Source organism: Pan paniscus, chromosome 17 (genome assembly GCF_029289425.2).
Source record: "Pan paniscus chromosome 17, NHGRI_mPanPan1-v2.0_pri, whole genome shotgun sequence".
NCBI lineage: Eukaryota > Metazoa > Chordata > Mammalia > Primates > Hominidae > Pan > Pan paniscus.
In genome coordinates, this window is record NC_073266.2 from 41,740,254 (window position 1) to 41,763,853 (window position 23,600).

The window sequence follows — 23,600 nt, forward strand, 5'->3', positions numbered from 1 at the left end:
CTGCCCACCTCGGGAATCATTTATTCTTAAATCAGAAAAGCTTTATATTATTTTCTCATTCCATTAAACTCGAGCATCATCTGCTCATAACTTTTTTTTTTTTTTTTTTTGAGACAGGGTCTCACTCTGTCGCCCAGGCTGGAGTGCAGTGGCGTGATCTTGGCTCACTGCGACCTCCACCTCCTGGGCTCAGGTGATCCTCCCACCTCAGCCTCCTAAGTAGCTGGGACTACAGATATGGGCCACCACGTCCAGCTAATTTTTGTATTTTTAGTAGAGACAGGATTTTGCCATGTTGCCCAGACTGGAGTGCAGTGGTGTGACCACAGCTTGCTGCAGCCTCAGCCTCAAAATTTAAAAAAAAAAAAAATTTGTTTTTAAGATGGGGATTCGCCATGTTGCCCAGGATAGTCTCGAACTCCTGGGCTCAAGCAATCCACCCACCTCAGCCTCCCAAAGTACTGGGATTACAGGCGTGAGACACCATGCCTGGCCTGCTCATCACTTCTTGTAACACAAAAACAGTTCAGATCCTACAGAATCAAGACATCTTCAACAAATAAAACCCCCACTTTGCTAGTACCACCCAGAGCCTCTAAGAGCCTATCCCAGCACTGTCCAATAGAACTTTCTATGATGCTGGAAATATTCTATATCTTCGCTGTCCGTTGTGGTAGCCACATGTGGCTACTGAGCACTTGAAATGTGGCTAATATGTAGTTAAATATAGTTAAAATGAACAACTGAATTTTTTTTTTGAGTCGTCTCACTCTTTCGCCCAGACTGGAGTGCAGTGGCACAATCTCACCTCACTGCAACCTGTGCGCCCCACCCCGCTGGGTTCAAGCAATTCTCTTGCCTCAGCCTCCAGGGTAGCTGGGACTACAGGCGCCCGCCACCATGCCTGGCTAATTTTTGTATTTTTAGCAGAGACCAAGTTTCACCATGTTGGCCAGGCTGTTCTCAAACTCCTGACCTCAAGTGATCCACCCACCTCAGCCTCCCAAAGTGCTGGGATTACAGGCGTAAGCCACTGCGCCCAGCTGAATAATTGAATTTTTAGATTTTAATTAATTTAAATGTAAATAGCCACAGGATAGCTAATAGCTATCATATTGGACAGCGCAGTTCTATACCAATACCATGCTTGATTAATTTCTAATTTTTATTTCTGAAATATTTTCAAGTTGCTATTACAGCAACAACCATGAGGTCAATAATTAATTCTAGGACTTGTTTTATAGAATCATATTGTATAAGACAATGTTTACCAAAAAATGTTTATACTGAAAAACTGACTCACTCTCTCTCTCTTTCCTTCTAAGAGACAGGGACTCACTATATTGCCCAGGCTGAACTCAAACCCTTGGGCACAAGTGATCCTTCCACCTCAGCCTTTCCCTCATTTCTTATAGGTCTGTGTACTAATCCAAAGGCATGTTAAGGAAATAAAATCAGTTTTGTTGTTAATTCAGATGATTTTAGAGTATATCAGTCCTAGAATGACTAATTCCCCTTAGAATGTCTATAGGTATCAAGAATAGACCCTTCCATAAATTGGCCCCTGATTTTCACTGGAACTTAAAAACTCAAGAATGAAGGGCATCCTGGAGCCAGTCTACTGACAAGCTATGATTCAACACACTTCAAAGCTCATTTTGGATTTTACCTATTTTGAACCAGTCTCCAGATGTTGAGACAGAATCAAGATTCACAGCATTGGCCAGGCATGGTGGCTCATGCCTGTAATCCGAGCACTTTGGGAGGCGGAAGCGGGAGGATCACTTGAGGTCAGGAGCTTGAGACCAGCCTGGCCTACATGGTGAAACCCCGTCTCTACTAAAATTACAAAAATTAGCTGGGCATGGTGTTGTGTGCCTGTAATCCCAGCTACTCAGGAGGCTGAGGCGAGAAGATCGCTTGAACCCGGGAGGCGGAAGTTGCAGGGAGCCGTGATCGCATCACTGCACTCCAGCCCGTGCAACAGAGCAAGACTCCATCTCAAAAAAAAAAAAGAAAAAAAAAAAAGATTTACAGAATTAGCATTCAAACTCTGTTGGAGAGGAACATGCAAAACCTAAAAGTGCTTAACACTATAGTGCTAAAACTCTCATTAACTTTAGGTGCAATAAAATCTAAAAGGCAAAAGCTTCATGGTTTTAAAGTTAACATGTGAACAAAACATTAAGGAATAAACTGAAAGATATAGTCGAGGTTGATGACCTGAAAATTTGAAAATTATGCTAAAGAAGAAATCTTGCCGGGATGTGGTGGCTCACGTCTGTAATCCCAGCACTTTGTGGGGACGAGGCGGGTGGATCACAAGGTCAGGAGATCAAGATCATCCTGGCTAACACGGTGAAACCCTGTCTCTACTAAAAATACAAAAAAAAAAAAAAAAAAAAAAAATTAGCCAGGTGCGGTGGCAGGCGCCTGTAGTCCCAGCTACTCGGGAGGCTGAGGCAGGAGAATGGCGTGAACCCTGGAGGTGGAACTTGCAGTGAGCCGAGATCGCGCCACTGCACTCCAGCCTGGGCGACAGAGCAAGACTCCGTCTCAAAAAAAAAAAAAAAAGGAAAAGAAAAAAAAAAAGAAGAAATCTTTTTAATGGTATGTAAGTTAGTATGCTTTTATTTTACCTGTAACTTCCATTTAAAAACTTTTAAAATTATCATAATCCTAGGAAAGATATTAGTATGCTTTGTCAATCCTTCCAGGTTTTATCATTTACCTCTTATTGACGATAGGTAAATAGGGAAGGATTTCTTTTCAATTAGGGAATACCAACTGAAAGTTAAAATATTTAGCATCTTTTTTTTTTACTTCTTTAATGTAATTTTGGCCATATGTATTTAAATCTTCCATATTTTCCCAGTTTTAATGTTACTTAAATGCTGTAGTAGATGTTACTTTTGCAAAGTTCACTGATCTGAAAATTTTGTTTATGGTTCTCACATACACATTAGGCTTTAAACCAGAGGTAGTATGGTAAAGGAGTTGTCATCAATTCTGGGGAATGTCTTCAACAAACATGGGAGAGTTCAAATTCTTTAATGTTCCATCATAAATTAAGATTAGGGATTGAAAGAGTCAAAATACCTTTTATATTTAAATGTATAGGTCTCTAAGTTGATAAAACTCCATAGGTATTGGGGAATTTAACTTCATTAAAGTTGAACTAGAAACATTCAAATCTTGCCACCAACTCATTTAATTTATAAAGACAAAAAAATTAAATTTAGTAGGCAAATTCATATATCCTGACATAATTATTCAGACTGAAACTCATCATCATTCCATAGTTCTAATTCTTCCAAACTCAATTCCCATTCTTTTAGATACAAGATGGAAATAAAAGGTACAGCCAGAAAATTGATGACCCCTCAAAACACCTATTTCATTTCAATTACCTATGCTGATATTCCTCTAGGGATAAGGCACTGGTGTCACTTCAGAAGACTTCTCCATTCATTAATGATGCTTTACCTTATCTCTTAGCAACCAAGCTACAGATTACAAGTGGTTTTAAAGGAAACCTACCAACCAGGAAAGGTATCACTATGGTTGCATTATTTAAACTCTGAAATGTGCAGTGAAGTCATAAAGGGCATCAAGTCAAGCTATGCATGCTCCCCATCCTCGCAGCAACTTTCAAACAGAATGACAGTCTGTTAACAGCAATGTAAAAAGTTTCACCTAAAAAAGTACAGTGCCTTTAAGGCACATGTCCATCTCATCAGAGCGTATCTACAAAGGCATTTGATAGTATTACCATGACAGACATAAGCTACCAACACAATGCAACTCAGCGAAGAACAGTACTATTTCTATTGTTGTCAGAAATCATAATTTCAAAACCTTACATCTTAAAGAAAAAAGTTCTTGATTAAACCTCATGACATAGATAGCTATAAAGGTCAGGTTACATTTTCCTATTTACCTCTAATGATTTCTTCAGGTCTACAGCGGAAACCGTATCTTCCTCCTCCTCATCAGTCAGCTGGTCCTGGGAACAGTAGTGAGTGCTGTAAGCAGAATGTTCTTCTATTGCTTCCAGCCAGTCCTGAAATCATGCAAGAATTTAAATGAGAGTGAAAAGCATTTTTATTCCAAAGAGATAATATTACAATGATCTGATAAGCATAAAATTTACCTAGTGAAATAAATATTATGGCCTCAAAAAGGAAAGCAAAGCAACCAGTAATGAAACAGCAATGTGGGTCTCTTGTCCATGATATGTCTGGATAAAAGCTTTTCCTAGTACTTTAAAAAATATCATCTATAAGTTTACATATTCATGAATGTTAATATTCAAACACATTACAGAAATTAAATAATGGGAGAAAACTTTGTCACTTAAAATTATAGGTTCTCGTTTTCAGTATTGAGAACCTGTAATTTTATAACCTAACAGAATAAGTTACTATATAGTAATGGATCCAGATACACAATTTTACTAACTTACACTCAAATTAGAAGCACAAGAAACTAAGGTCATATTAAAACAGCCAATACTTGCCCTGATGCATTAACTTTTACTACATTTTTTAAATAACAGTGATTTCACAAAAAGAATGTTTGGCCTAAAAATACCCTATCTTACTTTTTCCTCATTTTCGTACACTATACTCAGGGTCAAATCTTACCATTTTATGAAATGTTGGGAGAGTCATGAGTTAGATTGTTTAGGGTTCTTTGCATGGCCAAAGTTTACCACTTTGGAAAATAGATTATTTTAACCTCTTACATAGTTTACCGAAAAATCAAGATATGTCTATGAACACTGCTTTGATTTAAAAGAATAAGAATAGGCCTGCCGCGGTGGCTCACGCCTGTAATCCCAGCACTCTGGGAGGGCAAGGTGGGCAGATCACGTTTGAGACCAGCCTGGCCAACATGGTGAAACCCCATCTCTACTAAAAATACAAAAGTTAGCCAGGCATGGTGGTACATGCCTGTAATCCCAGCTACTCGGGAGGCTGAGGCAGGAGAATTGCTTGAACCAGAAAGGCAGAGGTTGCAGTGAGCCAAGATCACACCAGTGCACTCCAGCTTGGGTGACAGAGCAAGGGAGGCTCTATCTCTAAATAAATAAATAAATAAAAGAAAAAGAAAAGGGCCGGGTGCGGTGGCTCATGCCTGTAATCCCAACACTTTGGGAGGCTGAGGTGGGCGGATCACAAGGTCAGGAGTTCGAGACCAGCCTGATGAACGTGGTGAAACCCTGTCTCTACTAAAAACACAAAAATTAGCCAGGCATGGTGGCATGCACCTGTAATCCCAGCTACTCAGGAGGCGGAGGCAGGAGAATCACTTGACCCAGGGAGGCAGAGGTTGCAATGAGCCGAGATCCCACCACTGCACTCAAGCCTGGGCGGAAAAAAAAAAAAAAAAAAAAAAAAAAGAATAGGGATAGTCCATTAAGTGACTGCACCATAAGTATTGGTCAAGTAAATCCCAATTTTCTAGCTTGCTGCTATTGTTTAATTTATCACTAGGAAGGCTGAGTCTCCATTGTAATGAGTGTCAGAACGCCTGGCTTGTAGTCCAGGTTCTGTCACTCACAAGCTGCCTGGCCTTGGGAAATCACTTCAATCTTACAATCTTTAGTTTCCTCACCTATAAGTTAAGGCGTAGACCTGTCATTTACATTAAAAGGATGCCCCTCTTACATTCAGAGAATTAAAATTGAAAAACAAATTATGAACAGAAAATACCTGCAGGTACATGTTGATAAAGAACTAATTCATGTACCAAATTTTAAAGGCTTCATTTAAAAAGTACAATCAGGCCAGGCACAGTGGCTCACGCCTGTAATCCCAGCAATTTGGGAGGCCAAGGCGGGCAGATCGCCTGAGCTCAGGAGTTTGAGACTACCCTGGGCAATGTGGTGAAACCTTGTCTCTGCTAAAATACAAAAAAAAATTAGCCAGGCGTATTGGCACGTGCCTGTAGTCCCAGCTACTCAGGAGGCTGAGGCATGAGAATCGCCTGAGCCTGGGAGGCAGAGGTTGCAGTGAGCTGAGATCGCACCACTGCACTCCAGCTTGGGCTACAGAGTGAGACTCTGTCTCAAAAAAATAAATAAATAAAAATTTTAAAAAAATTAAAAGTACAATCAACAAGATTTTGGATGTTACCATTGAACCTATGTTATATTCTCCGTGTCTTTAAATGTTCTGTAAGTTTTAGGAAAGATACATGACTCCATAAGATTACCTCTCTTGACTGCTGAAGGCTATTCTTAGGAACCCGGAAGCCATGAATGGTGTCATCAAAGCATTTAATAAAGAAGAGGCAGCTATCAGTGGATTTTACCTTGGATATAAAGAAGTCAGTAAGACAACATTCATTCACATAAAAGAGGACCCTAAAATTATCTATACATAAAATTTAAAGTAGTGACATGACTTAACGATACCCAGTTGAACACTTAAGTATTGATAGATAAAAATTGGAAAAAAATAGATTACAGTGGGAGTATCAAATGCACTGTAGAACTATGTCGAGTCTGGCTCTCAACTTCTTAGTTACTCAACATAAATACTATGGTTCATCAGGTTTGTCATTTTATTTTTATCCTTTCTTAAGTATAACTTAATATGCACTTGGGTTATGAAATCGTTTAGCTACCACAGTTCCCATTTTTTATTCATACCCCTCGCCTTACCTTTTTGTTTGAGCTGAGTATAAAATAATCAGCAGTAGATAATGTTGATAAAGAAGGAGAAAAGGGAAAGAGAGTAAGACGGATCAGAAATAATTATGGGTTTTAAAATAAAAATTTGGCATGAAAAGGATTTTAAGCCATTTATGCCAGAGGTTGCAAAATGTTTTGTGAAAAATCAGACCTTGGCGATGACCTTGAGCAGTAGGATATAAATAACTCCCACAAGCTTAGCGTTCCAATAATGGAACACCAGGCATAAATGGGTTAAGAATGGAAAAAGGTAGATTTCTTCAAGACCCTATCAGAGGCCCCCCACCTGTTGCAGAAAACAACTATAAAACCCAGATACGAAAGAAAAGGCAACCACATGGAGGAACCTGGACCTGAACAAAAGCTGACAGACTCCGATGGGAGTCATGCTCTCTGGAGGAAAGGGGCCAAGGAGCTGTGGAAGTAAGTTCCCATGCCTAAGGTTTTGCACCTGGGACTAAGCACAGTCCACATGGTGACAGGACAGCAGCAAGGGCACATGTGGAAACTCCTGTCTTTGGACATTAATAAAGCAAACCTGGGAACCCATAAGCACCAAAGAGGACAGGGGAATCCCCCAAGGGAAAGAGACAGAGAGATGGTCCCCAGATTCTGTCTGCTACTCACATCTCTGACTCATGAGCCACACACACATAGAAGCAGCTCATATAAACACAGCCTATCTGAACTGAGTCCAGAGCCACTGCCCAAGACACATAACTCATAATCCAAACCAAACCAAGAAAAGGACTTGCTGCAATGGAAAACACTTAACAGAGAAAAACAACAGAATCCAAAATCTCCAGAACTCAACATTCATAATATTAATAATATTATGATTATTATATATTATAATCATATTAATATTATGATTATTATAATATATTATAATCATAATATGATTATATAATTATATATAATATATTATATTATATAGTAAAATATATAATTATGATATATAATATATATTATATAATAAAGTATATTATATACTATATAATAAAATATATAATATATACGATATATTATATAATAAAATATATAATATATACGATATATTATATAATAAAATATATAATATATACGATATATTATATAATAAAATATATAATATATACGATATATTATATAATAAAATATATTAAAGATATTATATAATATATAATATTATAATTATAAAATAATAATATTAATAATATTAAGAGTACCATCCAAAATTACCTGACATACGGGCTGGGTGCGGTGTCTCATGCCTGTAATCCCAGCACTTTGGCAGGCCAAGGCAGGAGGATTGCTTGAGGTCAGGAGTTCGAGACCAGCCTAACCAACATGGCAAAACCCCGTCTCTACCAAAAAACACAAAAATTAGCCGGGCATGGTAGTATTCACCTGTAATCCCAGCTACTCAGGAGGCTGAGGCAGAGAACTGCTTGAACCTGGGAGGTGGAGGTTACAGTAAGCTGAGATCGTGCCACTGCCCTCCAGCCTGGGAGACAGAGCGAGATTCCATCTCAAAAAAACAGAAACAAGAACAAAACAAAACCAAACCCACAATTACCTGACATATGAAGAAGCATGAAAGTAGAACACATTCACAAAAGAAAAATCCAATTAAAAGGCAAAAATTGCCAGAATGGGTAATAGGAACTAAAACATACGCTATCTCCAAGAGACAGAAAATAAATATAAAGATACATATAGGCTAAAAGCAAATGGATAGGAAAAAGACACCATGCGAACAGTAAACATAAGAAGGCCAAAGTGGTTATGTTCATATCAGACAAAATAAATTTTAAAACAAAATGTATTACGAGAGATAAAGAGGGCCACAAAACAATAAAAGGATCAATTAATCAAGAAGACAACAATCATAAGTATGTTATCAATAACAGAGAAGGAAATGCAACATTCCACAAGCACAGTAGGACACTTTCACATCCCTCTTTCAGCAACTGATACAACCACTAGCCAAAACCAAGACACAAAAGATCTGAATGCTATCAACCACCATGACTGAATTAATATTGATAGGTCCCTACAACCAACAATAATAGCAAAACAACCAACAATAATAGCAAAATACACATTCTTTTCAATTGCATGTACTAGAATATTTCATCATCAAATAAGCCTGGGTAAATTTGACAAATATTTTTGGACAATCCATCTCTCATTCCATAATAATACATGGAGATAAATAAAAGTTAACTATATTTTAAAATTTTGTTCAAAATGGAGATGCCACGACTTTACTTGTTATCAAATTAAAATATATACAAGTGTTTTCTACAGCATTCCACAGAACCCCAAGATTTTACAAGGCTGTATAAATGATTTGGGTCAATCACTTGAAGAACTGATTTCACAGTTAGAGGAGCAAATGATCCATGTTTCATCCTACCGTGCATACTGCTTGAGTCAGGTGTTTGCATCCCTGGCGATAAATATTATGAACTGCATCAGGCCTTCAAAATAAAGATGAAATTATCAAGACAAAAGGAAAAGAGACAAGTGAAAAAAATTCATATTTCAAAATTTATACAGTGAAATTTGATAAGTGTAAAGATCATAATACTTACTGTTTCCTGTACCATGAAAGGACTCCATGCTCTAACACTATCCAGAATAATCTCCAGCCAAAAAATCTTGAACTCTAAGGGAAAAATAACAAAGATTTCCCAAGCTGACACACCTAGATTCAAATACTTGACTGATAAAAAGTAATTAAGTGAGGGCAGTCATATTTGAGTCTTTAGACAGTAGCACTGAACAGTAAAAAAAATGATCAAACATGAACTTAGGTACTAAGTGCAGTAATGAAAACATACCACTACAGGGTGACAGGAACAGCAGAAATGCCATACTGATAAGATCAATGATGATTACAGTTTATGGTTCTGACAAAACTGTTCAGGGATTATTTACAGAAAATATACCAGTTGTGGGCTTCAAAGACAATTTCCTCAAAGTCATGAATGAATGTCTAAAAAAGAAAATTATCCTAAATTTATCTTATACAATATAAGCATACAGATACATAAATAGATTAAGGGATTGCTTGCAAATGCAAAAGAAATTATGTGCTCTTACAAGGTTAATTCTAGAAAACAGGATTCTCCAAAATGTAGAAACTGTTAGGACTGGAAAAATTTTATATATGTACCATGTGATAATTCAAATATTAATTTTCTTCTAAGTCTTCCATGGTTTGATGTTCATAACAAAAATAATACTGTAATTCTTTGATCTAGTAAGAAAAAAATGTATTTTCCCCCCACTCCTTTTCATAAAAACTTAGTCACCTAAAAGTGACTCATCAACACCAAAAAAACACCTAAAAGGGACCATCAACACACAGAAAAGTAACGGCTACAACCAGTGGAAGCCTCTTGAAATCCAGTAGTATAAAAGTGGCTTGCCGGTCACGGTGGCTCACACCTGTAATCCCAGCACTCTGGGAGGCCGAGGCGGGTGGATCACGAGGTCAGGAGTTCAAGACCAGCCTGGCCAAGGTGTTGAACCCTCGTCTCTACTAAAAACACAAAAATTAGCCAGGCACAGTGGCGGGCGCCTATAATCCCAGCTACTTGGAAGGCTGAGGCAGGTAGTGGAGGTTGCAGTGAGTATACCACTGCACTCTAGCCTGGGTGACAGAGCAAGACTCTGTCTCAATAACTAAAAAAAAAAAAAAAAAATCAGTGGTTTACATTATAAGATCCAAGAACGATTAAATCACATATACTTCAGAAATGATTTTTTAAAAGTTTTAAACAGAAATAGAGCACCTGAGAATTATTCTTTACAGTTATATAATTAAAAAACCACCCCAACTTACCTTCCAGAGAGGGCCCTCATATCGTTTCAATGCTTTGTAGATGACCTGTCAAAAACATGTTTTCATGAAAAATGCATCTACATATTTCAAACATTCAAAAATTTTTTTCTAAAAATTATTAGATAAATTTAATTCATTACTCTGTACCTTATTACCAACAAGAATGTGTTTCATTTCAGCACCCTGGGCAAGGTCAAGAGGTTTCTGATCTGTGCAAAATACAAAGAAAAAAAGCCATCAACAGCTTAAATGTACTATAACAATCAATGCTGTAACTGCAGCATCTAATAGTCCTTCATTTTTCTATTGCCTATATCTTTTTCTTTCCCCAAAAAATTACCTACCAGAGAGAGGTTGCCATCTCAATTATTTATGGCCTCCCTTTTGGTCGCTAATTATTAAGCCAGCAAATCAGATTAACTTCACAACAAATTATCATGAACTCATAAATTTGTCGCTTAAACAATACAAATTTATTATCTTACAGTTTCAGAGATCAGAAGTCTGAAATCAATTTCACTGGGCTGAAATCAACATGTGGACAGAGCTGCATTCCTTCTGGAGGCTCTAAGGGAGACATTTCCTTGCCTTTTCCACTCCTAGCGGCCAACTACCTGACTTGACATGGGGTCTCTTCCTCCATCTCCAAAGCACATCATTCCAACCTCTGCTTCCAGCATTCTGTTCTCTCTCTCTCTATAGCCCTCCCTCCTATCAGGAGCCTTGTAACTACATAGGTCTACCTGGATAATTCAGGATTTCCCCTCATCTCAAGATACCTAACTAATCACAAATTTGGGGTCCACTCTTTAGCCGACCACAGCCACGCTTCAGCCGTCTCGCTGCATAATGGGTAGCAGAGATGGCTCACAAGCTGAGGGTGTGATGGTCCACAATTTAGGACAAAAGAAAAAGGTGACAATGGAGAAAAAAGCCGGCAAGCTATCAATGTTAATTTTTCCAACCTTACACATGCACATTCCATGTTTTGCCCAACAACAACAAAAATGGAGTTTGTCTTATCAAAGTTATTTATAGAGTTCTGAAGTGAGCAGGACATTAAATGAAGGACAAAAGGTAAAAAAACAAACAAACAAAAACCCACAAATAAATCAAACCATCTCCTAGCCTCAAATAGCTTATTATTAGAGAAATGAAAGCTACCTATGAAAATTAGAACAGTCCTTTCAAAACAACGTATCAATGAGAACTCTGGAACTGTTTATGCAGGAAGGTGATATATTCTATCAGATAACCTTTTAGGCCAGGCGCAGTGGCTCACAACTATAATCCCAGTACTCTGGGAGGCTAAGGCGGAAGGATGGCTTGAGGCCAGAAGCTTAAGACTCGCCGGGGTAATACAGTGAGACCTTATCTCTACAAAAAAAAAAAAAAAAATTTTAATTAGCCAGGCATGGTGGCATGTGCCTACAGTCCCAGCTACCACTGCACTCCAGACTGGGTGACAGAGTGAGACTCTGTCTCTAAAAACAAAAAGGGGGGCTGGGGGTGGTTTAAAATAATAATATTTTTATAAATACCAAACACCTGGTATGTGTTGGCAATTTTTTTGTATGATATCTCCTAATGAGGGTCTGTTATGTACCGATTACTATTTTAGGCACTGAGGATTCAGCAGTGAACATAACAGAAAAAATACTGGGGGGATGGGAAAGCATAGAAGGTGGGAAAGACAGATGATAAATTAATTCTTAAAGATACAGCAGACAATGAACCACGGTACGCCCAGACTTTTTAAATAAATGATTTGACAGAGTAACTGGGATACCACTTTAGACTGGAGGATGAGGGGTTGATCAGGGAAAGCCTCTTTGAGGAAGGGATGTCTAGGTTGAAAAGAAGGATCCAGCCTTGTGAAAATACAGGGAAGGACATTCTAGCAGAGGAACAGCTGATGCAAAGGCTCTGAGGTAGGAACAATTCAGCAGGCAAGAGATAAAGTCAGAGAGGCACGCAGAGGCCACATCACACAAGGGGTTTGTAGGCCAGACTTTTGTAAGCCAGCATAAGGAGTTTGAGTTTTATTCTAAATAGGATGAAAAGCCACTGAAGGGTTTTAAGTAAGAGTAACATGATCTGACTCATGTTTAAAACTCTGTCAAAGTGTTAAAAAATTATAATATAGGCCGGGTGCAGTGATGCATGCCTGTAATCCCAGCACTTTGGGAGGCCGAGGTGGGCAGATCACCTTAGGTCAGGAGTTCGAGACCAGCCTGGCCAACATGGTGAAATCCCCATCTCTACTAAAAATACAAAAATTAGCTGGGTGTGGTGGCAGGCACCTGTAATCCCAGCTACTCTGGAGACTGAGGCAGAAGAATCACTTGAACCTGAGAGGTGGAGTTGCAGTGAGCTGAGATCGCGCCATTGCACTCCAGCCTGGGGAACAAGAGCAAGACTTCGTCTCAAAAAAAAAAAAAGAAAAGAAAAGAATAATAATAATAACTGGGAAAACACAAACTTTGGCAGTTCCATGATTTTGAAAAATTACTAGAATATTATTAATAGGATAATGCTATTGTGCTTATGTTTTTTAATAGCCCCATTGAGATACAAATTAACATACAATTTACTCACTTAAACTGCACAAATTCAATGGTTTTTATAGGTGCACAGAGTTGTGCAACTATCACATGCTTGTGGTTTTTGTTAAAGGGTGTCCTTATTTTTTACTAATATACTGGACTACAGATGTTCCCCAACTTACAACAGTTCAACTTAATGGTTTTTCAACTATCACAGCTCACCACAGCCTCGACCTCTTGGGCTCAAGTGATCCTCTCACCTCAGCCTCCCTGGTAGCTGGAACTGCAGTCACGTGTCATCACACCTGGCTAATTTTTGTTATTTTTTTGTAGGAATGGGGTTTCACCAGGTTAGTCTCAAATTCCTAGGCTCAAGCGATCCGCCAGCCTCAGCATCCCAGAGTGCTGGGATTACAGCTGTGAGCTACTGTACCTGGCCTTAAGTGTATTTTCAATTTACAATGGTTCTATGAGGACGTGGCCCCACAGTAAGTTGAGGAGCACTGGGTATGTACGAATAAAATGGCATGACAGGCCTTCTCTTTCCAGTTCTTCCCAGAATTGGGAAAAGCTGGGTTGAGAGGGTAAGAAAAGAAAAACAAATAAATTTTTTAAAAAGAAAAAGAGATGGCATGGTATCTGGAATTGTTTCACAAGAATTCAGGGATTAGGAAGAGATACAGAGTGGCCATTATTGCTAAGTTCTGGAGGAGGGTGATGGGTACATCAATTAATTATGCTATTTGATTTCTGAAGCTTTGATAATTTCCATGATTTTTTTTAAAAAGGTCACTCTGGCTGCTGTGTGCAATATGGCTTGTAAACGTGGGCAAAAGAAATGCAGGGAGGCTAATTACAAAGAGATGGCAATAGTGCAGGTAAAGGATACTGGTGGTTTGGACTAGAAAGTCAGTAGTAAAATGGAGATCATTTTTAACATAGAGAGAAATATGTGACTTTTTTTTTTTTTTTTTTTTTTTGAGACAGAGTTTCCCTCTGTTGCCCAGGCTGGAGTGCAGTGGCACCATCTCAGCTCACTGCAAGCTCCGCCTCCCGGATTCATGCTATTCTCCTGCCTCAGCCTCCTGAGTAGCTGGGACTACAGGCGCCCACCATCAAGCCCAGCTAATTTTTTGTATTTGTTTGTTTTTTTTTTTAGTAGAGATGGGGTTTCACTGTGTTAGCCAGGATGGTCTCGATCTCCTGACCTCGTGATCTGCCCGCCTGGGCCTCCCAAAAGTGTTGGGATTACAGGTGTGAGCCACCGTGCCCGGCCTTGTATGTGGCTTTAAGATTTATTTTGGAGGAAGATTTATAGAGCTGCTGATGGGATACCTGGGGCTTCTTTAGTGGGGAAAAAACTTTTTAAAACATTAACCAAAAAATTAATACTCAGTTTAGTTTTTCTGCCTAGCACATAGGAAAATGCCTTATAGAGGTCTGCCAATTCTGTGTTATTTTCGTTCTACCTACAGGGCACTTTGGAGAAATTATTTCTTTAGGCAGAGAGGAAGACAACACTATGATTTCTTTCATAGAATTCTGCCCTAATACCAAAAATAAATTCTGAACTCCTGCCAACTAGATGAAATTCCAGAAGAGAGACCTCATTTCTGGATTTGATGTCTAAAATGCCTGGTACACAGTAAGAATTCAATAAAATGCTTTTGAACTAAATGAAATAGCCTCCTAGATGGAATCTAGATGGGTTCCACCACCAGCTAAAAAATACACTACCTCTCTTACCAACCACAACAAAATAAAGTGAAAAACAGGAATGATGTAATATTTAAAAGTTTGCATGACACAGATTTGACCCTTATTGGGAAAACTTAATAAAGATGCCAATTCTCCTTAAATTAATTTACATAGAATGTAATTTCAATTAAATCCCAATGAAGAGCCTCAGAAAATTATTTTAAATGCCTTCTGGAAGAATAAACAGATAAGGATGTCAAAGAAAATCCTTAAAAATGGTAAGGGGAAATCTCACATATTAAAACATTATAACCATTAAAAAGTGCAATACTATCTTAAAAACTTTTTTTTAATGCGATACTGTCGAAAGAAGAGACAGATGAGTGAATAAAAAACAATAAAAAATACAAAAAGAGACTGGGCACCATGGTTCATGCCTGTAATCCCAGCACTTTGGGAGGCTGAGGTGGGTGGATCGCTTGATGCCAGCAGTTCGAGACCAGCCCAGCCAACATGATGAAACCCCATTTCTACTAAAAATACAAAAATTAGCCAGGTGCAGTGGCGCATGCCTGTAGTCCCAGCTACTCAGGAGGCTGAGGTGGGAGCATTGCTTGAATCTTAGAGGTAGAGGTTGCAGTGAGCCGAGATCACACCACTGCACTCCATCCTGGGCAACAGAGCGAGACTCTGTCTATTAAAAAAAAAAAAAAAAAAAAAAAAGAGGCCAGGTGCAGTGGCTCATGCCTGTTATCCCAGCACTTTCGGAGGCCGAGGCAGGCAGATCAAGAGATCAAGAGATCGAGACCATCCTGGCCAACATGGTGAAACCCTGTCTCTACTAAAAATACAAAAATTAGCTGGGCATGGTGGCGCGCACCTGTAATCCCAGCCACGCGGGAGGCTGAGGCAGGAGAATCGCTTGAAGCCAGGAGGTGGACGTTGCAATGAGCCGAGATTGCGCCACTGCACTCCAGCCTGGGTGACAGAGCGAGACTCAGTATTGAAACAAAAAAAAGAAAGAAAGAAAGAAAAGGAATTCTTAGAATGTATAAGAAAGGCATGACAAAATAATGGAAAAGGAAAGATTACTTGATAAAGGGTATAAAGGTAAGGGATTGACAAGTTGAGACTCCCACATCCTAACACACACTCTCACATTCACTTTGCTGCTCAAAGCCCTCCAACCACACTCACACACCACCAAGCTCCTGCTCACAGCCAACCAGGCCCTGCAGGCCTGGGCCTCTGGCAGCTCTGATGCTATCCACTCTTCTCCAGCTCGCCCTGCTCTGGGCACACTGGCAGTTTTCCTTTTCCTCAATGTGCCACATGTTCTTCTACTCCAGAGCTTTTACACTGGCTTTCCATTTTCCTTGAATGCTCTTCTGCCAGACTTCCTCAGGGTTCACTCCTGTACTCAACTCAGCTGTTTGCTCAAAGTTGCTTAGAGAGCCCTTCCTTTGCATCCCTTCTAAGATACCCCCCATCCTACCATCACTCTCTAGTCCCTTCATCCTATTTTATTTTCCTGCACCTCACGGCCTGACAGCACATATGCATTTATGTGTTGTCTACCTCCTCCACCAGAATATGAGCTCAAGAGCATGGGGACTGTTGGGCTGTGTTCACTGCTGGGCCTCCAGCACCTAGGACGGTTCTTGGCACACAGTGGAGGCGCAGCATTGCTGAATGAATGAATGTGATTAAACTGGGAGGAAACAAAATTAAACATTTATCAAATCTCTACCTAAGCTAAGAAGTCTTAGAAGAAATCAAAGAGATGGATTAACCAATTTGATTAAAAATTTTAAATATCCTTGCTTTTATTTTTTAATTTTAATTTTATTTTTTTTCAGAGATGGAGTCTTGCTGTGTTGCCCAGCCTACAAACTCCTGGGCTCAAGCAATCCTCCTGCCTTGGCCTCCCAAAGTGCTAGGATTACAGGCGTGAGCCACCATAGCTAGCCCCTTATTTTTTAAAAAAGAAAAAAAGAAAAAAAGACTAGGACATTTTCACTCTAGAAAAAAAAAACATACAGAATTGTTCTTATCACTAGACTTTTGAGTGAAAAAATTATGTTATATCCACATGAAGTACTTTCCATAAGGTGAGCCATGATGACTGTGCTTCTGGGGATAATGTGGAAAAGCTGTTGATGCTTCATAAAAGTGGAATTTTATCAGGCCAACTCTATTTACAACCTGTCAACTAAAATGAAGAGACACTTTCTGAGGTGTCTGCCAGTCCTCATCCATTCACCCCTCTCTGTCCCTATCCACATTGCCAGGAGGAGGCCTTGGCAGTCACCTCTGTACCATATGTCCTGCCCCTAAAGTCCCAAGTGACCACACTAGGCACAGACACCTGACACAAGCAGGTGCTAACACATTATCTCCCACTGAAATGTAACACTGAGGTTGAGAGATTGTGGTCTCCTGAGTGGAGTCACGGGGCAGCCATCTTCCATTATGTATACTGGAAAACAAAACAGCTGGTCTGCTAGAAGACATGATCAGACCACGCAGTGAGAGACAGACACACAAGGCAGCCATCTTGGTTCCTAACAGTTCTCTGGTTCCCAGTTCCATCCCATCTGATGCCTAATGCCATTTCCCACTTTGGAATATCATGAGATGACTGTGTATTCGTCTGTGAGTAATGTATAACTTTTCTTTTGCTTATATTCTTGAGGTAGTATCTATTACTTAAAACTTTTTTAAAAATACATGTTACTATGGAACATTAACAACTAAAACTAAAACATTAACAACTAAAAACTAAATCTTTGGACGTTTGGGTTAGAGGTGATTATATACTTTTCTAGTGCTTTTGTTTTCCTCATTGCAACTATAACAAGCATTAGTTCTACAATTTTTAAAAAATGTTCTAAAATAGGCCTGAAAATAGATTAGAAGGATGCCAAAGTAACTGTGGCTATGCTTGGGTAATTTGTGGGTTTTTTCTTTTTTCCTATTTTTGAAGAATTTCTATAATGCAAATGTTGCTCTTATGGTTTTTTTCTTTTTTTTTTTTTTGAAACGGAGTCTTGCTCTGTCACCCACGCTGTAGTTCAGTGGCACAATCTTGGCTCACTTCAACCTCTACCTCCCAGGTTCAAGCGATTCTCCTGCCACAGCCTCCTAAGTAACTGGGATTACAGGCGTGCTCCACCATGCCCGGCTAATTTTGTATTTTTAGTAAAGACAAGGTTTTACCATGTTGGCCTTGAACTCCTGACCTCAAGTGATCCACCCGCCATGGCCTGCCAAAGTGCTGGGATTACAGGAGTGAGCCACCGCACCCAGCCTTTGATTGATTGATTGATTTTTTACTTTTTAAGATGGCGTCTCATTCTGTCACCCAGGCTGGAGTGCAGTGGCATGATCTCAGCTCACTGCAACCTCCGTCTCCTGGGTTCAAGTGATTCTCCTGCCTCAGCCTCCCAAGTAGCTGGAAGTACAGGCACCTGCCACCACACCCGGCTAATTTTTATATTTTAGTAGAGACAGGGTTTCATCATGTTGGTCAGGCTGGTCTCAAACACCTGACCTCAAATTATCCGCCTGCCTCAGCCTCCCAAAGTACTGGGATTACAGGCTTGAGCCACCGCTCCTGGCCTGATTTTTTTAAATTATTCTCTTTCAGAAGATGCCATTCTGACTTTTGTCAAAAACAATTTAATAGCTTTAACAGGAATGTTCAACTTTGGTTACTAGTATAAACTATAGAGTAAATATATATTTGAATACCAATAGTAACTTTTCAATATTTACAAGGGAAGTTTTTTTTTTCCATTTAGACTGGTATTTGTATGGAACTATATTAATTCTTATTTCATTTGGACACTTCTGAATCTACATTTTTGAAGGAAAAATCATTATAAAATACCACACAGAAAAACTGCTCAAGTCTTTGGCAAACTGGTAAAGACACTAGAAATCACACTTTTTTTTTTTTTTTTTTTTGAGATAGAGTCTCACTCTGTCACCCAGGCTGGAGTGCAGTGGCACAATCTTGGCTCACTGCAACCTTCACCTCCTGGCTTCAAGCAGTTCTTCTGCCTCAGCCTCCCAAGTAGCTGGGACTACCAGGTATGTGCCACCACGCCCGGCTAATTTTTTGTATTTTTTTTTTTTTGTATTTTTTTTTTTAGTAGAGACAGGGTTTGTTAGCCAGGATGGTCTCAATCTCCTGACCTCATGATCCGCCCGCCTCAGCCTCCCAAAGTGCTGGGATTACAGGTGTGAGTCACTGCAACTAGCCAAAATCTCACTTTGACGTCAATTTTTGCTTTTGTAACTCTTAGTTTATCCTTTTCCATTGACTGTCTTCACACCTCTGTCGAAAATTAAATCACCATACTTACATGGGTTGATTTCTGAATTCTCTCCTCCTCCATGAACCTGTATCTGTCTTAGGGACACAGGGAAAGGCTCTCTGGGGAAGCAGAGTTTGAGCTAGCTCTTAAAGCAAGACTAGGGTTTACCAGACGGACAAGAAAGACAAGAGCACTTCTGGCAGAGAGAATAGTATGTGCAAGGTGAGGACAACACAGTGAACCAGAGAGCCTCTGGGACAGCTCATTATGTGTAGAGCTGCACTGTCCAATATGGTGGACAGTAATCACATATGGCTACACAGTGCTTCAAATGTGGCTAGTCCATACTGAGATGTGCTGTAAGTGCAGAAATACACACCAGATTTCAAAGACTTAGTATCAAAAAAGGAATGTAAGATCTCACTGATAATTATTGTTTACCGATTATATGTTGAAATGGCATTTTGGATATATTACTTTAAATAAAACACATAATTGCAATTAATTTCACCTCTTTTTTCACTTTTAACATGGCTACTAGAAATTTAAAATTACATATGTGACTCCCATCATATTTCTATTAGACAGTGAGAGTCTAGAGCATAACAGCCAGTCAAGCAGGGGATCTCTAACCAATTTTCTTTCTCCTTTCTACTCCTATTGATGTCAATAAAGCTCAGGTCCTAGCCAGACATAGTGGCATGCATCTGTGGTCCCAGCTACGTAGGAGGCTGAGGCAAAAGGGTCACTTGAGCTCAGAGTTTGAGGCTGCAGTGAGCAAAGATCACACCACTGCACTCCAGCCTGAGCAAAAGGGTGAGACCCCATCTCTAAGGAGAAAATTTTTAAAAGACATTAGGTGCAGTGGCTCCCACCTGTAATCCTAGCACTTTGGGAGGCTGAGGCGGGCGGGTCACCTGAGGTCAGTAATTTGAGACCAGCCTGGCCAACATGGCAAAACCCCATCTCTACTAAAAATACAAAAATTAGCCGGGTGTGGTGGCGCATGCCTGTAATCCCAGATTCTCAGGAGGCTGAGGCAGGAGAGTCACTTGAACCCAGGAGGCGGAGGTTGCAGTGAGTCGAGATCGCGCCACTGCACTCCAACCTGGGTGACAGAGTGAAACTCTGTCAAAAAAAAAAAAAAAAACAGTATGTTCTGCTAGCCTTATGTAATACAAATCAAGTCACTGAGTTGTCCATGGATATAACATACCAGTTAATTTTAATTACATATAAAATATATATTAACTGAATATATAAAATTAAACATAGGTACACTGGCCTGCCTTGCAATGAAGGCTAATGATTTACGACTGTAGCATATAGTTAATATTCACCTTTGCTTCCACAAATATCTTTGTATAAAAAAAGTCTCTAAACTTCAAAACTCAAATTCACCAAGGAAAGCATCTTCTAAATCTTACTATGGTAAGCTCATTTTTTAGACCGTTATTCTACATAAGGCACTTGATTTGACAGCTCCTATAATAACATTATAAATTTTAAATTGAATTTTTTTTTATCTTAAACTGTTGTGATGGCAAAACTATTTTCCTCAAAGCTGATTGGTTATGCGGATCCACGACGGTACTTAAATGTAACCTGGCTATGCCAAGCTTAAGGCACCTTTTTATCCTGAGGCTTTTTGGTACTGAATATGGTATCTGCTTGAAGAATTTTTGTTTTATTATTAAGAAATAAATGTGTCTTGCTCCTTGAAAATAAAAAGTTCAGGTCCTAATCACCTCTCACCCAAGACCATTTCAATGGCCCTGCTGTACAAGTGTAAATTTTGGGATGACCTCCGACTGCTCCCCTGGATGTGCCCTTGGATGCAGCAAACTGGGGATTTCACCTATACCTGACTTGGATTTTTCACCTTAACCTTTTCTGATAATCTTCCCTCTGCTCAGAATACCCTTTCCCAAACTCCTGCTTATCAAAATCTTACTAGATTATAACGGTATTGTTATTAACTACCCTTATTATCAAGACAAAAAGGCTCAAGATAAAAAGACAATAATGGTAATGAAGGTACAAAGTAAAGTATTTAGAGATAAAACTTTTTTAAATTTTTTTTGAGACAGAGTTTCACTCTTGTTGCCCAGGCTGGAGCGCAGTGGCACAATCTCGGCTCACTGCAACCTCTGCCTCCCAGGTTCAAGCGATTCTCCTGCCTCAGCCTCCTGAGTAGCTGGGGCTACAGGCATGTGCCACCACTTGAACTCCTGACCTCAGGTGATCCACCCACCTCGGCCTCCCAAAGTGCTGGGATTACAGGCGTGAGCCACAGTGCCCAGCCCCTAGAAATGAAAACATTTTTTAAATCCTAGTAGGGCTTCAGGATCTGTATCAAGTACCTATTCCTTTATGAAACTATTTCTTTTTTTTTGAGACAGAGTCTCACTCTGTTGCCAGGCTGGAGTGCAATGGTGTGATCTCGCCTCACTGCAACCTCCACCTCCTGGGTTCAAGCAATTCTCCTGCTTCAGCCTCCCGAGTAGCTGGGACTACAGGTGCACGCCACCATGCCTGGCTAATTTTTGTATTTTTAGTAGAGATGGGGTTTCACCATGTTGACCAGGATGGTCTCAATCTCTTGACCCTGTGATCTACCAGCCTCGGCCTCTCAAAGTGCTGGGATTACAGGCTTGAGCCACCGGCCTGGCCTGTGAAACTATTTCTAATGACTCCAAACCTTCAACAAACATGCAGCCCTTCCCAGGTGTTATGTGCTATGCATTACTCTAGGTGCTGGGTGAACCAGACAATGAAGTATGAGGCCTGCCCTTAGGAGTTCAGTCTCATGGGAGATAGCATCATAAGCCAACAAATACCATGGGGTGTGATTTAGGCTCTGATGGAGGTGAACACAGGGTCCTGTGGGACCCCTGATGAGGCCTAACCCAGGCTGGTAGCAGGCAGCAAGAAGCATCCTAAAAAGTGATGTGAAAAGGCCCTGATGGCATGTTCCTCTTTTAAATACCCAAGACACCTTTTACAGCTTCTTTTCTGGCTTCTGATTCTGTCTTTCAAATTGTCACACATGTACAGTCAATCCTCATTATATACGTATTCCATATTTGCATATCTGCCTATTGCTAAAATTCACTTGTAACCCCAAGGTCAATATTCATTGTAGATTCTCAGTCATTCACAAACATGCCCAGAGTGGTGAAAAATGTGGGTTGCCCAGTGCTCATTTTCCAGCTGAGGTAGAAGAAGGTGATGCCTGGCCTTCTTGTTTCATTCTAGAAGCTCTCCTACTATAAACAAATGTCCTCGTCATGGTCTATTTAGGGTCACACTTTCCACCTTTTGTATTTTTTGTTGGTGACTTTGCTGTTTAAAATGGCCCCAAGCGGCCAGGCGTGGTGGCTTACATCTGTAATCCCAGCACTTTGGGAGGCCGACGTGGGCAGATCATTTGAGGTCAGGAGTTCGAGACCCGCCTGGCCAACATGGTGAAACCCCATCTCTACTAAAAACACAAAAAACTCAGCCAGGCATGGTACACTACAGGTGCATGCCTGCAGTTCCAGCTACTTGGGAGGCTGAGGCAGAAGAATCACTTGAACCCAGGAGGAGGAGGTTGCAGTGAGCTGAGATGGCACCACTGCACTCCAGACTGGGCAACAGAGAGAGACTCTGTCTCAAAAAAAAAAAAAAAAAGGCCCATAGCATTGTGCTGAAGTGCTGTCTAATGTACCTCAGTGGAAAAGGCTGTGATATGCCTTATGAAGAAAACTTTACTCAAGCGTGAGCTATGATGCTGTTGGCTATGAGTTCAATGTGAATGAGTCAACAATATGTATTAAATAGAAACAGCAAAAAAAAAAAAAAAGGTTTCATAATGATCAATTCATGAAAATGTTGTGACCCAAGGCTTGCAGGAACCTAATCCTGTATTTTCCCCTAGGAACAATAGTTCAGTGTTCCCTAATTCAGTGCTGGTGGCAACTTTATAGAATACAGCTACTGCAAATAACAAGAATCAACTGTACTTATCTTTTCCTTGAGGGTAGGATCTACCTTTGTCATCATTTTTTCTTTTGTGTGAATGCCTTGGCTCCAAAATTAAATAGAAACCATACAGTTTAACAAAGGCTGGATAATGAAACAAAATAATTTTATATGGCATTGACTTCATTTTATAGTTTCAAAATGGCCAAGGATGGTTTTCACCAATATGCTTACCATTTTTGTTCTTCAGATTAGGGTCTGCTCCACTTCTTAGCAGCTTTAAGGCACATTGTTTATGGGCCCGGTAAGCTGCACAATGCAAGGGTGTATTTCCTAACTGATCCGAACAGTTAACATCAGGAGGATTGGGCCTGTTGAGCTAACAATTAAGAAAATGCAATGCAGAATTATATATCAAAGATAGACTTTCCTCTCAGAATTCACAGGAGGGTGTATCAGCAGAGCCTGAAGAATAGCCAAGCTCCTTGGCATCCAGGCTGTTAGTGGTTTCTTGCTCACTAAACCAGCCAACC

The 23,600-nt window shown here is 39.9% G+C and overlaps 1 protein-coding gene across 9 annotated transcripts in view; it reads right to left on the reverse strand.

Annotated features, from left to right (window-relative positions):
* OSBPL1A (oxysterol binding protein like 1A) overlaps nucleotides 1-23,600 on the reverse strand; it is a 263,701-nt gene that overhangs the window by 146,017 nt on the left and 94,084 nt on the right. For all 9 annotated transcript variants that reach the window (XM_063597233.1, XM_063597232.1, XM_063597235.1 and 6 more), the window contains 7 exons: nucleotides 23,302-23,446; nucleotides 10,683-10,744; nucleotides 10,536-10,580; nucleotides 9,280-9,353; nucleotides 9,102-9,165; nucleotides 6,220-6,318; nucleotides 3,941-4,063 (listed from right to left, as the gene is read on the reverse strand). In XM_063597233.1, coding sequence (XP_063453303.1) covers nucleotides 3,941-4,063; nucleotides 6,220-6,318; nucleotides 9,102-9,165; nucleotides 9,280-9,353; nucleotides 10,536-10,580; nucleotides 10,683-10,744; nucleotides 23,302-23,446 — 612 coding nt within the window. The remainder of the gene's footprint in view (nucleotides 1-3,940; nucleotides 4,064-6,219; nucleotides 6,319-9,101; nucleotides 9,166-9,279; nucleotides 9,354-10,535; nucleotides 10,581-10,682; nucleotides 10,745-23,301; nucleotides 23,447-23,600) is intronic.